This window comes from Eptatretus burgeri, chromosome 3, assembly GCF_056783735.1.
Source record: "Eptatretus burgeri isolate ZD-2024b chromosome 3, Ebu_testis_v1, whole genome shotgun sequence".
Lineage (NCBI taxonomy): Eukaryota > Metazoa > Chordata > Myxini > Myxiniformes > Myxinidae > Eptatretus > Eptatretus burgeri.
This window is the reverse complement of record NC_140963.1, coordinates 85341094-85358539: the sequence shown is the minus strand read 5'-3', so window position 1 is coordinate 85358539 and position 17446 is coordinate 85341094. Positions and strand designations below refer to the sequence as shown.

At 41.6% G+C, this 17446-nt stretch overlaps 2 protein-coding genes across 2 annotated transcripts in view; one reads left to right on the top strand and one right to left on the bottom strand.

Moving 5' to 3' along the window:
* LOC147030354 (cell adhesion molecule CEACAM1-like) overlaps window positions 1-13214 on the top strand; it is a 32357-nt gene extending 19143 nt beyond the window's left edge. Inside the window, exons 4-6 of the mRNA XM_085874306.1 lie at window positions 3065-3358; window positions 5651-5786; window positions 13076-13214. Coding sequence (XP_085730432.1) covers window positions 3065-3358; window positions 5651-5682 — 326 coding nt within the window. The 3' untranslated portion in view covers window positions 5683-5786; window positions 13076-13214. The remainder of the gene's footprint in view (window positions 1-3064; window positions 3359-5650; window positions 5787-13075) is intronic.
* Window positions 1-13364, bottom strand: part of LOC147030353 (matrix metalloproteinase-19-like) — a 59701-nt gene extending 46337 nt beyond the window's left edge. Inside the window, exons 1-2 of the mRNA XM_085874304.1 lie at window positions 13039-13364; window positions 7766-7885 (exon numbers count right to left, since the gene is read on the bottom strand). Coding sequence (XP_085730430.1) covers window positions 7766-7885; window positions 13039-13347 — 429 coding nt within the window. The 5' untranslated portion in view covers window positions 13348-13364. The remainder of the gene's footprint in view (window positions 1-7765; window positions 7886-13038) is intronic.
* Window positions 13365-17446: the final 4082 nt, after the last annotated feature.

Below are 17446 nucleotides of genomic sequence, written 5' to 3'. Positions count from 1 at the left end.
ACAAGAACAAACTCATGTCAGAACAGCTGTACACACAATGACACAACAGAGTTTATAATGTAATCTGCTGCAAAAACTTTGATGTCCCAGTTCCAGAAAATTTGTGGGAACATGAACCAAAAGTAATCCCTGAAAACATGGAAGTATCTACCGCTCACGTACAAACTAATGATCCCATCGAGCATGAACATCGAAAACAATGCGTTGTGACCAGATATCATACTTAGGTACAAAAAAGAGAAGAAGGCATTGCTGATTGCGGTGTTAATACCAGTGATTTTGGATTAAATGATGCAGAAATCAAGAAAATGACCAAACACCAAGACCTCAAGAATGAAATGAGAAGATCCTGGAAGCTGAAGAATGCCAAAATTGTACCAGTGATAGCTGGACCTGCAGGAATAATGACAAAGAACCTCACAGAGATATTAAACATAGAGGCAATTCCCCTGGACGCTCATCTGGTAGCGGCTGGATAACATATTAAGGCAACCACTGGTAGGCATGGATGACCCACACAATATATAATGGAGAAGAAAGTAAATATCCATGGATTTTTTTTTTAATGCCATGAACAAACCTTGGTACATCACGGGTCATAAAGGTCGTGGTCAAGTTTCATCGAAATTGTGTGTGTGGCTTCAGAAAAGAAAGCAAATACGTGTTTTGGGGGGCAACGCACCCCCCAACTGAACCCCTTAGACCCTAACTTTTATTTAATTTTGTGAACAAACTTTGGTACATCATGGGTGGTGAAAATGGTGGTTAAGTTTCATCGGAATTGCATGTAGTTTCTGAGAAGAGAAGAGAAGTTTCTGAGAAGTTTTCTGAGAAGAGAAGAGAAGAGAAGAGAAGAGAAGAAAGCAAACACATATTTTGGGGGGCAAACACCCTTAAATCTCTTTACAGCAGCTTTTTCTAATGTCATGAACAAACTTTGGTACGTCATGGGTGATGAAGGTTGTCGTGAAGTTTCATCGGAATTTTGTGCATCGTTTCAGAAGAAAGCAAATAACTCTTTGGGGAGGAAACCCACCCCCGTAAACTCCTTCTGTAGACCCCTCCAGACCTTTTTTCTATGCCATTATGCGTGATGAAGGTTTTTGTCAAATTTCATTGAAATCCTTTGTGTAGTTTCTGAGAAGAAGTTGCAAGAATTTGTGGACGGACGGATGACGCGCCATCCCGTAAGCTTCCTGGAACTACTTTACAGGTGAGCTAAAAACCAGCTCTCGGAATATTATTCCAAAGGAACTGCAGGTGGAAGCTGTCCAGGGCTCAGCGACGATCCTGAAGAGAGTCCTCGGCACAAAACTTTGAAAACAGAAAACTTCACAGTTTGGTCCATGAATCTTGACCCCTTACTGAAATGAAGGTGGATACTTTGAGTCTGCCCTGCTAGCACTCCATTCCACATTCTGAAACCCGCATTTGTAGATACCAATCAACGATAAATACGCACGCACACGCACACGCACACGCACACGCACACGCACACGCACACACACACACACACGTTTGGCCAATATCAGCAATTTTTCCGGAATCGGCAGATTGGAGTCGGTGTGATTGCCGAATACAGTACGTACTGTATACAACCTCAGAAATCTTGACGGAAAGTCATTTATTTTTTATTTATGGAAAGTATCCGTAAATGAAAATATTAATCAATGAAAATAATAATTAAAAATAAATAAATGAAAAATCAAATGCAGGTGAGCGATCCGAGACAATGAGAAACATGGTTTGTATGCTTACACAATGTGTAAGCACACCTCGCTTGTGTGTGTGTGTGTGTGTGTGTATGTATATGTATATATATATATATATATATATATATATATATATATATATATATATATATATATATATATATATATATATATATTGTATATGTGACAGAGATGGCTGTCCATTTGTCTGTTCGTGGTTTATGCTGATTGGCTGTGTCAGGCTCGGTGCAATGTGATTGGCTCCGATCAAGATTAAATAATGTATCGGAAAGGCTTATTAAAAACTGATATTCAAAATCTGATTCCTTATTTGAGAATCGGAACTCATGGCTTAAATAAGTATGTTGAAATATAGAGTGAAATCGAGAAAAATTAGGACAGAGAGATTCTTTTTTTTCCTCATTCGATATTATTAAATTAATCAGCTCTGGAGGACTAACATTTTGGCACCAAAATTCACTTTTTTCACTCTTTTAAAGGTTGCCATTATTGTATGCCAGATTTTTATTTAATGCCTCCCAAGGACATCAGTAGCGATGTTTTTGGATTCTGATTCTACTTTTATATGATACATTTTTAATGGATACATACAACAGGGAATCGCAGTTTGTTTATTAACAGTGCGTTACGATGCAACCTGACCGACAGGATGACCTCAAGGTACCCACACTTGTATTTAAGCTTTCTCGTCTGGGTTTGAATGTCTACCCAGCTATAAAATGTCATCCTGGTGTTTCACAGACAGGGTGAATCAACAATAATTCATGTGTCGTTCCTTCGCATTAAACTGGTCGTCCTGTCTTCTGACATTAGTTGACAGATGTTAATGATCCCCACTGTGACATTGCACAAAGCCTCACACAGCCAATTAGCGGAAACCATGAACAGACGAATGGACAGCCATCTCTGTCTTTAATATATCTAGATATGTTAACTTCCAACTTTCATGGCTTACAATCGTTCCCTTTCCCCCGTATATGAATAAATGGCTTAAAATAGATCTGATCAGAACTTCTTGATCATAATTCATACCTTCACCTCATGTTTCATTCCATTTGTGGCGAGAACACAGTATTGATGAGGTCTCTGCTCAAGTGGTCATACCTGGACAATTTCTCACTGAGACAATAGACCAGCATCCTTTGTTTACCAAAGCAACTTGGAAGCTTTGGTGGCCAGCTAGAAAACAATTCACTATTGTTTGACATTATACTGGTATTTAAAGACCTTAAAAAGTAATATTCGAAGAAGTCTTTTGAGTGCTATTGAGATGCGTCTTAGTGAAAAGACCTTAGACAACGACAATGTGTTTTATTTGTCACTTTTTGCAGATGGCCCCGAAGGTATAGATCTGCAAATACTCAGTCAGTATGTGACTGAAAATGGAATTTGCTATGTTAAGAAAGGTGAGAAGCTTAAAATGAAGTGTGTCTTCAATTCCCGTCCATGGAGACAACCCGTGTGGAAATTTCAGCAAAAAATATTCCATAGTTCTTCACAGCGGAATGGCGAATGGTTGGTGACAAACTCTGCTGCACTGAATCACTCTGGACAATACACATGCCTTGTACAGAACGAGGTGACCGAAATCACGATTGCAGTGTCGGTGAACATGACGGTGATGGGTGAGTACAATGATATTGGAATTCATGGAATACCATTCCAAGTATAATTAATAATCTCCAAAGCCACGAGTAATATTGTTGTTTTCGAGGGAAGTTGGAGTGGTGGGGGGGGAGGGAGGGTAGATATTACTTTAGAACAGATAGAAATGTATATAGTATGGTCTGTGTATGAGTAGTTAGCCCATCTCGATGTGATTAAGCAGGGAAACGTTACTTAAGGATCGTCTTGTTTAAAAGTGCAGCATACGGGGGATGGTGCATGGTAATAATTAGTTAGGGGTTAAGGTTAAGACAAGTGTATATTTCACCTCTTGTATGTCCCACCGGATGAGGCTCCCGAGGTGAGGCCTAAGCAAAGAGAGAGAGGGGGGGTGCCTTGGATCGCCTCTGAAGAGGTGGAGCTCGCCTTTGCGGAGGGCAGAATTTTTGGACCTCTCACAAGAGCGAGTAGACGGGAGTTGGGCATGAAGCAGAACAAGAAGGAGTAAAGTGGGAGTCAAGTCTGACCAGAGAGGAGGGATTGCACCAACATAGAAAGAGAGAATGTGCTGCAGAGAAAACAGTTGCTCTGTCTGTGGTGCCTCCCTACCTGCTTCCCTGCTTTCTCCTGTGCGTGCTCTTGCAGTGGCCCTGCATCATCATTCTTGCCTTGCCCTTCATCATTCCTGCCGTGTGCTTCATCATTACTGCAGGGTGCTTCGTTGTTCCTGCCGTGTGCCTTCGTCGTTCCTGCCGTGTGCCTTCGTCGTTCCTGCCGTGTGCCTTCGTCGTTCCTGCCGTGTGCCTTCGTCGTTCCTGCCGTGTGCCCTCACCGTTCCTGCCGTGTGCCCTTGTCGTTCCTGCCGTGTGCCCTCGTCATTCCTGCTGCGTACCTTTGTTGTCCTTCCTGTGGATTTCATTGTCTCATCGCCTCCTCATTGCCTTCTTATCCACCAGCAGAGCTAAGGCTTCATCCGGTTCTCATTCCCTTTCCCCGTATGTGATTATATCTGGTGTGTGGTACCATAGTTTTCAGAGTCTCGTGAATATAATTATTTGTTTATCGATTCCATGTTCCCCCTTTCTTCCCCACCTCAACCTGTTGTCATATTCCTGCATCTGTTCAACCATTCCTCGTTCATTTATTTGGTCGGAATTCGGGAAATAAACCAGTTGGATTTAAAAGAGTTAAGAGCCTCATGTGCTTCTGCAATTTCCGCGCGTGCAAAGCAGCCATTGTTCAAATGCAGTCCAAGGGAGTACAAGTCAGTTTGGTCCATCTGCCCAAAGCCAGTGTTAGTCGGTGGGAACATGACTATATATATATATATATATATATATATATATATATATATATATATATATATATATATATATATATATATATATATATATATATATACATACATATATATATATATATATATATATATATATATATATATATATATATATATAACATACATACATACATACATACATACATACATATATATATTTGAGGGTATCACGTTGGGCAAACGTCCAGGATGTTTCCGGCCGGATTAGGAGCCTACCCACTTCTACCTAGTTTCGTCTGGAATGCCAGGGCCAATTGAGTGACGCACCTGTGTACCCTGTCTTGCTGGGACATGAACAAGATATAAACTCGAGCAGTGGTTTTGCCAGTGAGGGGGTAAATTGTAAATTTAGTAATGGTGAATTAAGTGCCATGAACCAGAATATCCTCTCAAATGCGGCTATTCTGCTTCAGAAATCATAACAGTTCGTATCACTCAAGAGATCCAGTTCGTTAGAGGATGTGTATTTAAATGGGGAGGGAGGAGAACAGGAAAGGCACTCATACAATTTTAGATACAGTTCTATTTATACATATGCAGTCTGGATACAGTCCAGTCCAGGGGATACTGATACAGTCTGGGGTATCGTACAGACGGCAGATCTGTTTACCTTAAGACCTCAGCCACGCCACAGGAGAAACACAAGAGAGTTTTGACGGGACACGGAATATCCAATTGTGGCCCATGCAGGCGCCGCAAGTCCAACTCGGGCAGGAACCATGCTTCTGCATGACAGAAGGGGAGGGGGCTCGGCGAGATGCTGGGGCTGCCGCACTTGTCTGGAGAAGATCGGATGGTGTTATGATGGGAGGTACTAGCCTTCATGCTCGAGTTTCTCAGTAAAGGTAGCTCCCAGCCAAGCCTGAGACTCAACTGCACCGCAGACTCGGCACAAATCCTCGACTGATTGTACTTACTGTCTGTGGCCCCTTTTAATGCCTTGGTCTATGCTCTGCCCCGTGATGTCACCCAGGCCTGCCTGCTATCAGCCAATTGGCCGTTTAGGCGTCGCTCAAGCCAGAGCCCTGCCAAAAACCTTCGTGACCTATCCCGAATGTTCGAGTCTTCACCTGAGTACACCGAAACTACTGCCTCACTCGGCCCGCAAGGTTGCTTTCTTTAAAAGGATATAAAAGACTCACTGACAGAGGATAACTCAATGTGATGGGGTTTAGGGAGATGTGCGTTTCGACACAAACATCCATAGTGGGGACGACATGTTTTCTCGATGATATCATTGATGTATATTTCTAATACAGTTCGTTTTACCTGGCTCTTATTAGGTAAAATTAACTGTAATATGAATATGTAATAGAATGAGAAGACCCCAATTCTCTCTCTCTCTGGAAATGACTGTCATATCGCACCCCTGGTGGTAGCTGGTGTTATATATCATCTTGTATATAGAGAAATTAAACAACATTATGGTAATGTTGAAATCTGAGTGAGAATAATTCAAAATTTTCAAAATGTTTCATTTCACTCATTTTAAACGAGGTTAAAACCAAATAATCCAACATGGAGTTTCACAGCGAAGTGGAAGTGATTTTTGCTCACCCTATTATACAGAGTAGCAAGGATGGGTGACGAAGGTGATGTCAGCTCCATCAATTTCAATACCAATGAAAAGGTTGGATGTATACCGATAATGATGTGTTATTAATTAAAAAAACAGCACATATGCAGATACATAATATAATGTAACTAATCATCCTGACTTTATTCTCACTTATCATTCTGACTGATGAAAAACCAACAAAGAAAGTTTAAAATAACTTAACAATATGCATTATGGTGATGAAATCTGAGTGGGAATAATTCGAAATTTTCAAAACGATGAATTTCACCCATTTTAAGTGGAAGTTAAAAGCAAAGCAAACAAAGAAAAAAAGAAAGAGCAATCAGCGATTGCAGACCCTTGGCAGGATTTATTTTGATTGGTGCTTGTGTGCTGGTGTGTTACATAATTAATAAGAGACAAAACTAGAACTGACACTTTATAACTGCTGGCAGTGATGACCGGGTAGCAAAATGTCCCGCTTTGATCGGACACTTGACCCTAACCCATGACATTTTTTTGTTATTCAATTGAATTCAGAATGGGATTAAATTCAAATCAAATGGAAGATCAAATCGGTACAGTGCTGCATTGGAGTAATCAGAAGAAATCCAAACAAAAAAAAGTAAAGATGAAATCATCAGGAGGAACCTGGAAATGATTCGGGTTTCAGATGCTACTCCTCTACCCTCAACCCCATCCAGGCACAGCCAAGTGAGCCTTATTTAAGAAAATAAAAATAAAAAAGAACCAAGATTCAAGAAATTAAATGATTTTGGCTGCCAGACCATGCATCCCAATCAGGTTGAAATTTAAAACACATATTCCCCATCACCACGACATCATAATTGTGAAACTCATGTCGATCGATGCAGCGGTTCAAGAGAAATAATTCTCTTAACATTTTCGTTCTATCCAATATGATTGCCAGACCATGTGACCTATCAATTATTCGTAAACATCCTGGTATCTCTAAGGCTTGGGGAACATGTATATAAAGTTCCCCTTGATCTGTGCAGCCATTCTGGAGAAGATTTTTTAAGGTGTTTTAAAAAAAACAAAAAATAGGGCTGCCAAACCACATGACCGATGGCATCAATTTTTTTATGGCGACCAATTTATCCCTCGATGACCCTCAAAATTTTTCATACTGATCGAATGTAGCATTGTACGTATGCAATTATGATGTCATAACGAAGGCACCTATGACTTCATTAAAAAAAAAATCACACTTATTCCCCATGCGGAGTTTTTCCATGGTGCAGTTTCAGAGATAGAGATCCAAAGTTTTTCCTTTTTTCCAACATGGCTGCCACACCACATGACCAATGACATCATAAATATCATTAAAACATTATACACTAGCAAATACAACCCATCGCTTTGCTGATGAGGATATGAAGGAGGGAGGAGAGAAAGAAAGGGGGGAAGGGAAGGCAGCATGAAGGGAGGGGATGGAAGTGTGAGGGGAGGGGAAGGGAAGGCAGCAGGAGGGGAGCACAAGATAGGACAGCGTGAGGGGAGGCTCACAGTAAGGCAGTGTGAGGGGAGGGTCCACCATCCGGACACGTATGGAGATGACCAGCGTCCAGACACATGTCGAGATAACCACCGTCCAGACACATTTGTAGATAACCACCATCTGGATACCTGCAGAGATAACCACCGTCTGGATACATGTGGAGATAATCACCATCCGAAAATGTCCGGAGAAAACCAACATCCATCCATAAACACAGTCCAGATACATTGGGAGAGAGCGAGAGAGAGGGTGGAGAGAGAGGGAGGGGTGGGGTGAGGGGAGAAAGGGAGGTTTGGGAGGAGGATGTTTCCCTCTTTTAGGAGGGGGTGGAGCGAGGATGGGACAAAGTGAGCGAGGGATGGGGCCAGGGGAGTTAGCAGAGAGAATGTTATGCTCTTTTTAAACAAAACACACTCACGCGTGCGTGCGCGCACACACAAACACACACACACACACACACACACACACACACACACACACACACACACACACACACACACATCGTGTGATGCGGGTGGAAAAAATTTGCCTCTGTAACTTCGAAAACACGTTAATAGGGCAAACGGCTCGAAAATCGGGTGTAATCAAATATTTTGCTTTGACACTCACAAAGAGAAGCCATATAACTTTCATAAAGCACAACCAATTCATATAAAATTACCAGTTGCTTTAGAAACAGTCACAAGGACAAAGGAAAACATGATCGCTTGTTCGCTGCTGAGGTTAAAAGTTAAACCCTCCACCACCCATCATCATCATAAGATAGGGGATGAAACTTAGCCACCCTGGTACCTGCATCCAAGCATGCTGGCATGCATACAGACCTGCAGAGAGTCCTTTTACAAATCCAAATATACTCGTATGTACCCATCCGTGTGTGCTGTCTAAGTACCTCCAGAACTTGAAGCATGTGCCGACTGTACATCCCTATCGGGACACGAACTGTACCGCTATCGACTGAAGCAGAGTTGGTCGCTTGGCATGTGACTTATGCATTCAAGCAAGCACTCCAATGAAGTGGTTGACAAGGAACGGCTGGCTTGGCAAGCAATAACAAGCTGATTGGTAATGGCATATCCCCGCAAAAAAACTAAATATTGCCGGTTTCTTAACATTTTCAGATTTCACTCCAGATTTTGAGTTATCTAGTTGGTGATCCAATCGATTCTCCAAACTCAAATTATATTTTGATGATATACTTGAATTAGTCTGTGAGAGTAGATCGTGGAAAATCGCAGAATATAATGCATGTAATCACTCCAAGGTCCTAATTTGAAAACTATAGCACTTACAAAAGCGATGTATGCAGCGATTTGCAGGAATGTAGATGAGGCATTCAATGATGTAAGTGAGGAAAGTGAAAAAAAAAAAAACATTTTTAGTGCTTTATGGTTGATAAACCATTGTGGCCTGTTCCAACTCAAGGCATTATTGAGCAGTCCCCCATAAAATGGCGAATCGAGGATGCGCCTGATAAAGGATATAATTAAATTAGGCCGTTAATTATCTTCAAAAGGGTTGTTTTAATTAAACCAAACACCCAGTTTTCATTCATGCACCACCTTGGGATTCCTTTTGTATGCATGCAAAGTTTCAGGGTAATAGGTTTCATGGTTTTGGGGTTATGGAGGAGACACACTGAAACAAAGACACACACACACACACTAATTGAGGTTTCAGTACCCAGTGAAATCAAGAAAATAACCAAATACCAAGATCTCAAAAATGAAGTAAAGAATCCTGGAAGTTGAAGAGATCCGAAATTGTGCCAGTGATCATTGGAGCAATGGGAATGATGAAGAAGAACCTTGCAGTGATCTTAAAAAAACATTCCTTGAAATATTCCCTCAAACGAACTGCAGTGGGAAGCTATCCGGGGCTCAGTGACGGTCCTCAAAAGAGCCCTCGGAACAAAACTTGGAGAACAAGACAACTTCACACCTTGGTCAATGATTCGTGACCACCCTTACAGAAATAGAGGTTAATACTTCGAGACCTCTGTTCCACCTTCTGAAACTTGCATATGGATAGCACAACCAACAACACATTATGAAAGCAGATTGCGCAAAAAGGTTAAACAAAGCGATGTCCTGAAAAAATAAAATTGCACATTTTCAGCAAATGAGACACCTCCAGAGGCACCCACCACACGGCACCGTGGGGCCCAACAAAGCCGGAAACTTACGTCAAATCAATGTGTTAGAATGAAAGCACTGGTGCTTTTACTGAAATGAACAACCAAGCACCTTGGAGAGCACTCACCAAGTGGCTTCAGCATTCCAACCAAATGGTTGATAAGGAACGGCTGGCTTGGCAAGTGGTTAACATTTGCCGATCTGTCATATTACACACCTCTTGGAGACAACAAAATATAAAACTGTCCGAATTCGACAAATGAACACTTTTTCAGCAGTTGGAACTGCTGCTAAATTCAATTCTGGAAATAAAATTTTGTAATTCGGCTTACTTTAAGAGATTTCAGAGGTTATGGCATGTGTGGAAATGATAAAAAGCCATGAACGCTGGCATCTCTGGGCATTTGTTGCAATGTATCCAGCAATTCGTAGATATGATGATCAGGCATTCCATGATGTGAGTGAGGTAAGGAATTTTTTTTTATCATTAAGGAATCATTGTGGCCTGTTCCAAGTCAAGGCATGGTTGAGGTTTTTTTTTGCTGTATGGGGTTTTTGTAATTTTGCTGTACGGAGTTAAATGGCTAGCCCATATTTATGGACAACTAAAATGGCTGCCAGTCAGCCCTCTTTAATCAGATCACAAAATATAGTGAGGTGCCTGTGTGTGCCATCATGTCCTGTGCTTGTTCCAAGTTTGAACAAAATTGGACCATGCATGTCTGAGAAATGGTTGGGGACACATTTAAGTCACAAAATGGCCACCAGCCGGCCATCTTGGATCTGATCTCGAAGAAAATGATGTGCATATGTAAACCATCACTCTTTATCTATGTGCCAAGTTTGGATGACATTGATAAATGCATGTCTGAGAAATGGTGGAGGACGTGTTCAACATCGGGTTTTTTACAACTAAAATTGCCACCAGTTTGCCATCTTGGATCTGGTCTTGAAAAAAAAAAAAAAGAATAGGAATGAAGATGGGAATGGCACACATATGTATGCCATCATCCTTTATCTGTGTGCCAAGTTTGAACAACATTGATAAATGCATGTCTGAGAAATGGTTGTGAGTACATCTTCGATACCGGGGAGGGGGTTACAACTAAAATAACCGCCAGTCTATCAGTCGGACATATTTGATCAGATCACAAAACAAAGTGAGGTGCACGTGAATGCCATCATGTGCTGTGCTTGTGCCAAGTTTGAATGAAATCGGAACATGCATGTCTGAGAAATAGTTGAGAACACATTTAAGTAACAAAATGGCTGCCAGTCTGCCATCTTGGATCTGATCTCGAAAATAAACGACATCCTTATGTAAGCCATCATGTGTTGTCTTAGGCCAAGTACAAATAAAATCGGTCCATACATGGCTGAGATATGGTTGCAGACGCACACACGCATGCACGGACACAAAAATTGAAACCAAATCCATAAGCCCCGTTTCCGACTCAGTCCAACGAAAGCTAACAAAGAGAAATGTGAAAAAGTAGAAAGAAGGAACAAAGGAACAAAGAACAAAGATGGGAAGAACCCGAATAGATAGATTTCAGCAGTTACTCTTCAGGCTCAAACACTGCAACAGGTACAGGCTACCAGAGGTCCGTCAGCAGGGAAGCACAGGCCACACAGCATCAGGGTATGGTGGAAACATAATCAAATGGAAGACCAAATACTGCATTGGAGTCACCAGAAGGAATCCCACTCATAGCCTTTCAAGAAAGGGAACAAGCTGATGAAAACAAATTTCACATATTCACTAGTTTGCTACTTTTATTTTACTTTCTTGAATTCGCATTCATATAACTGGTGTTGATTACTTCAATAATTTATTATTATTTACTGTACAAAAATCCATAAACTGTTTGCTCCATAATTTATTTGTGGTATAAAAGTGGACATTGCGAGCACATGATAATATAATGTGGGGGATCCACTTGATTTGTGAAGCTGGGCCGGCAGTTTGTCATAATATTAAGAAAACACAGACAGATAACAAAATAATGATTTCAGCAGTTGAGAACGGGAGGGGGGGGGAAGTGGGAGCTTACACACATATGAAGGTGGAGGGGGGGGGAGGAGCACCATTATCCTCTCCTAATACACTCTGACACGTGTCCTATAATTTTCACACAGTTGCCGTCCATGCACGTGCGCTAAACATTTACAATACTAATGGCATAACTCGGCCATATTACTCCCAATACCGCCTATCACATTCCTGCAACAATAACACTTTTTCAATCTCCAAATTTATTTTATATACAGAACCATATATATATTATATCTATATGAGCCTGGTGTTGGCGCAGTGGTTAGGGCAGCGGCTTGGGATCCAACAGGTCCTGAGTTCAAGCCCCGTTGGGCCACTGAATTAATACACCAGGGGGTTGACTCAGCCTGTCATCCTTCCGAGGTCGGCGAAATGAGTACCAGTGTACTGGGCCGGTGTATACCCCGGTTAAAATAGGTGTACCATATCCCTGTGTCGTAAGAGGCGACCAGGGTTGCGTCAGGAAGGGCATCCGGCGTAAAACATGTGCCAAATCACTATGCGGATCATATGAATGATCCGCTGTGGCGACCCCTAACGGGAGCAGCCGAAAGAAGAAGAAGAAGATATATATTATATCTATATGTATAAACGACAGATGTGGTCATCATTGGTTAGATATTTATTGATATGCCATCGTGATGAGGGCAAATAAGCCTGAAATCTGGATCGGTGGCTCCGTTTGATGTTTAACTGATGTTGACCATATATTCTTTGTCTGACAGAGTCGCCAGCCCAAGGCCTCCCGGTTGGAGGTGACAGTTTGGTGTAGGATTATGTCCAATGGAGATTGGGGAAGTGCTCGTCACACTCCACACATTTTGATTTACCTGCCGATCACATCACGTGCCTTCTAGTTGAATGGTTTGCATTAGCAGGGACAATTGTTTGGGTGGCAGATGGACAGTTGTTCTTTGTGGATTATGCGGTTTTACTGTGTGAGATACTTCTCGATTTGAAGTTTTAAAATACTGGTTCGGATTTTTATTTTCTTGGGGTATTGTAAGTACAGTATCTCTTTCCTAGAACGTTTATAACTCCCCTCGTATGGAATGTTTAGGCCAAATATTTCACATTATCCTTCAATTACCTGCTCATGACATTTCTCTCCCTTTTTGTCTCGCCAGTTCCTTGCTCCAAGCCATCTGTTCAGTTGCAGCGAGCACGTGTTAATGAACACAACAACATGTCGTTGACGTGTCAGCATCTCAACGGAACGTCGGCTCGATACACATGGAACAAAAACGGCCACCGGATAATCCCAAGCAATCGATTCGTTTTCCTGGACCGCGGTCACAACCTCGTCATCTTGGGAGTGCAGAGACCTGATCAAGGCATCTACCAGTGCAGCGCAGCAAATGCATTCGGCAGAGAAACGAGTGACCCTGTTACTGTACATGTGAATTGTATGTTGAAACATCTCCTAACTATTTATCAGATTGACCTCTCTCTCACCCTGTGCCATTTCAGCAATTTTAAGGAAGTTTGCAGTGTCTGAATGAATGAACAACCTCCTCATTTTAAGTGTATGATTAACATGTTGAACCTCAGGATGGACCATGTTAGCTTTACCATTACATGATATTGTTTCGGAATAAATTCCTGTTCGACAAATTAATCTCAATGTTTCGATAATTGCGTTAATTTTGAATGTTAAGCCACGGACTTGCTGATCACCTTTGGAATTCTGGGAATTTTTGTAAATGTCACTTCGCAACTGCCAATGTTGGTGCATTAACTAACATCATCATCCTTTTGCCTTTTCAGATAAAAGCAACACCACATGGATTGTGAGCGTTTGTGTGGTTTTGGCGTTACTGATGTGTGCAGTGGTTGCGGCTGCATATTTTAAGGTAGGACAATTGCTTTGCAAACAGCAGCGTTTGATAATACAATTTCCATGTTAATTACTATTACTGAATAAATAGAAAAATTTCATTACATTATGCCTCTTCCTGATATGTGCCAGTTTCTCCTGCCTCATCCACATTGTGTTAAGAATGACTGTTTTTGAGCTTGGTTTGGTCCACCCATCTTACATACAGGTAGTGGACCAAAAAATGGAAACACCTGGTTAAATGAGGGACACCAAGTATTATATTGAAAGTAACTCTTGCCTGACTTTGAAGGCTTCCACACAGGTGTGACCCAAGTTTTAATTTAGCAAATAACATCCCAGCATACTTAGGGTCATGTATAAAAATGCTGCACATGCCTGGTTGCCTATAATTATGGCTAGCATAGCTGCAAGAGGAAACCTCACCGATAATTATGGCTAGCATGGCTGCAAAAGAGGATAACTCAGTGACTTTGAAAGAGGGGTGGTTGTTGGGGCACGCTTACCAGACATCATCATCAGCAAAGGGCAATGGTGGGTGGAAGCGTATACCCCAGGATCATCATATCCATGCATTAATTTGAAGTGTAAGGCAAGAATGCTTGGTTCCAACAACGAAGGGTTCTGGTGGTTCTGTGATGTTTTGGGCACATTTTTCTGGCATGGTTTGGATGCAGTCATTCCCTTAGAAGGCAAGATCAATGTCAATCACGACTTGATGGTACTGCGTCTTCCACGATGACGATGCCCCAATCCACAGAGCATGTGGAGTCACATAATGGATTGATGATCATGTCACTGATGCTATCCATCTGTCATGGCATTCTCAGTCACCAGATCTGAACCCAATCCAGCATTTATGGGATATTCTGGAACGACGCCTGAGACAGCGTTTTCCACCTCCATCAAACAGGTGTGAGTTGATTGACTTTCTTGTGGAATAATGGTGCCGCATACCTCCTGCAGAATTCCAGACACTGGTGGACTCCATGCCACGGCGCAAACATTCATAGGGCGCTGGGCATACGAGGTGGCCCAACGCCCTATTAAAAAAATTCTCGGATCCAGATCCTGATTCGGATCTTCACCAAAATCTAATCATTTTGTCTTTGCCACATACTCCAGCACTCCACCAAATTTCACAACTTTTTGAAATATTGTGTTCACAAACAAACAGACAGACAAACGGATGAAAACATAAACTCCATCCACCTTCGGTGGCGGAGCTAATAAAAGGGCTAACCATAGATAATTCAGCTTGGGAACAGGCATTTTTGGATTCTGCATGTCTAAATTAAGATAAAAAGCATTGTTCCAAAATTTTACCTTAAATTTCCTCAAGATGCCTCTTTTTCTGGAAATCTGACGAGTCTAGACCAGTCGGATTTTGCAATAAGAAGGCTGAATATACTTCTGGAGGCATTTTGTGTTAAAAGTTGGGATCAAAGCTTTTTATGCTAATTTGAACATGCTGAATCCAAAAATGCTTGTTCCCAAGCTGAATTCTGGGTCTTTAACACCTTAATTGGTTCACGAAAAAATAAGTGACCACTGTATTCATTATTGTTGTGTGTCTGTCTGTCTGTCCGAGCATAGCTCTGTGGGTTTTGATCCGATCCTGATAAAATTTTGGTGGGAGGTTTATATCATGATCGAGTTGTGTTTTCCTGAAAATGGGCGTGGTGCGCCCATTATGGGCGGAGCCACGCCCAAAAAACATGTGTTTTTAGGGGTTGGCAGATTTCAATTTGCTTCTTCTCCTCGGGGGTTTGTCGAATCTGACAGGGGTTTCGGTATTTGGTTAGCCCAATGGCACCTGCATAGCCCCACGGAGCTCGATTTTTTTTTCATTTTCATCCCAAGTTCAAGGTCACAAGGTCATGAACTTAGAAAATTGCGAATTTTGACATAAAAAATTATCTTCTCCGAGGGGTTTGTCGAATCTGGCTGGGGTTAAAGTATTTGGTTAGCCCAATGGCACCTGCATAGCCCCATGGAGCTCGATTTTTCATTATCGTCACAAACTTAGAAAATTGCGAATTGTGTTTTTAGGGGGTAGCCGATTTCAATTTGCATCTTCTCCTAGGGGGTTTGTCGAATCTGGCAGGGGTTTTCGGTAGTTGGTTAGCCCAATGACACCTGCATAGCCCAATGGAGCTCAATTTTTTTATTTTTGTCCCAAGGTCAAGGTCACAAGGTCACGAACTTAGAAAATTGCGAATTTTGACGTAAAAATCCATCTTCTCCGAGGGGTTTGTCGAATCTGGCAGGGTTTCGGTATTTGGTTAGCCCAATGGCACCTGCTGATCAGGTGATCAGGTCACGAACTTCAAAAATTTCGAATTTTGACATAAAAATCATACGACCGCCCAAACTTTGAGAGCTGGGATGACAATATTTTTTATGCATAATCTTGAGGTCATTCCCCACCTAAATTCTTGAAACCATCTTGCTCTGTCTCGAACACCTTGCCCGTAGCGCCCCCTTCAAGCTTGTTTTTACGCTGATTTCATCAAAGTATGGATAATCCGAGGAGTGCGAAATGCCATATAGCCTATATGACGTTATATTGTTCCTGGAATATTCCAGAGGAAGTTTTGCAACAAAGGTCATAATCCTTGACCTTTGACCTTTAAAGTTCACAAAGGTCAAATTTTCAAAGTTGTGGGAATCGAACCGGGTTTTCGACCTTCTTCGACGAACTAACTCCAATAAGCTATAGCACGTATCATGTTTCCTTATTTTAATGTCCACAACATTGTTTTGTGACCTTTAAAGGTTATGCAAAGGTCAATTTTTTTAAGTTGTTGAACGAAACCGGGTTTTCGACATTTTGCACCTTATAACCCGTCACTCGTACCACATCATGTTGATCATTTTTATAACTTGGTCAAACATTATCATTGTCTCATCCTTGACGTCTGAAACAATCCACATCGTCAAATACCGCTCGTGAGCCATCGTCATCTTCAGACTTGTTTCCAATTTAAAATGTGTGTGCTAAATTAAGTCGACTAATTGAAAGTGCCACTGATGACATGTTTTTCATCAATAAATTGCAAAAAAAAATACCCACATATACCCCTCTTTATTAATTTTCACATTATAAATGAAGATCTATTGTTGTTGTATTTGAATTTGATAATAATTAACCATTTAAGTTTTGTGGAAGAATCGACAGAATTACCCTGCTATATCTCCCATTCACAGTGTGTTACACAGAGTAATTTATAGGTTTGAGGGTTGTGGAGTAGCGGCTGAAACCCGAATCCTATCCAGGTTCCCCCTGATGACTCCATCTTTGTTCTTCACTTCTTCGGGTTTCTTCTTGGTCTTCCGTTTCATTATATGAAAAAATCCAGCAATTTGGTCAATTTACAATGCACATGATGGAAAATATATTGTGATGGATATGCGAAACCGTCACACCTCAAGGTAATGGCACACAACATATAGCGGTTCCTGAGACAGTTATTTCATTTGTATTCACTCCAGATAGCGCTGCATACCTGGTGTTGGCTTAATGGTGAGGATGGTGGGCTTGGGATCTGAGGGTCCTGAGTTCAAATCCCACTCACCTGTTGAATTTATACCAGGTGGGGTTGACTCTGCCTGTCATCCTTCCGAGGTCAGCAAAATGAGTGCCAGCATGCTGGTGTCC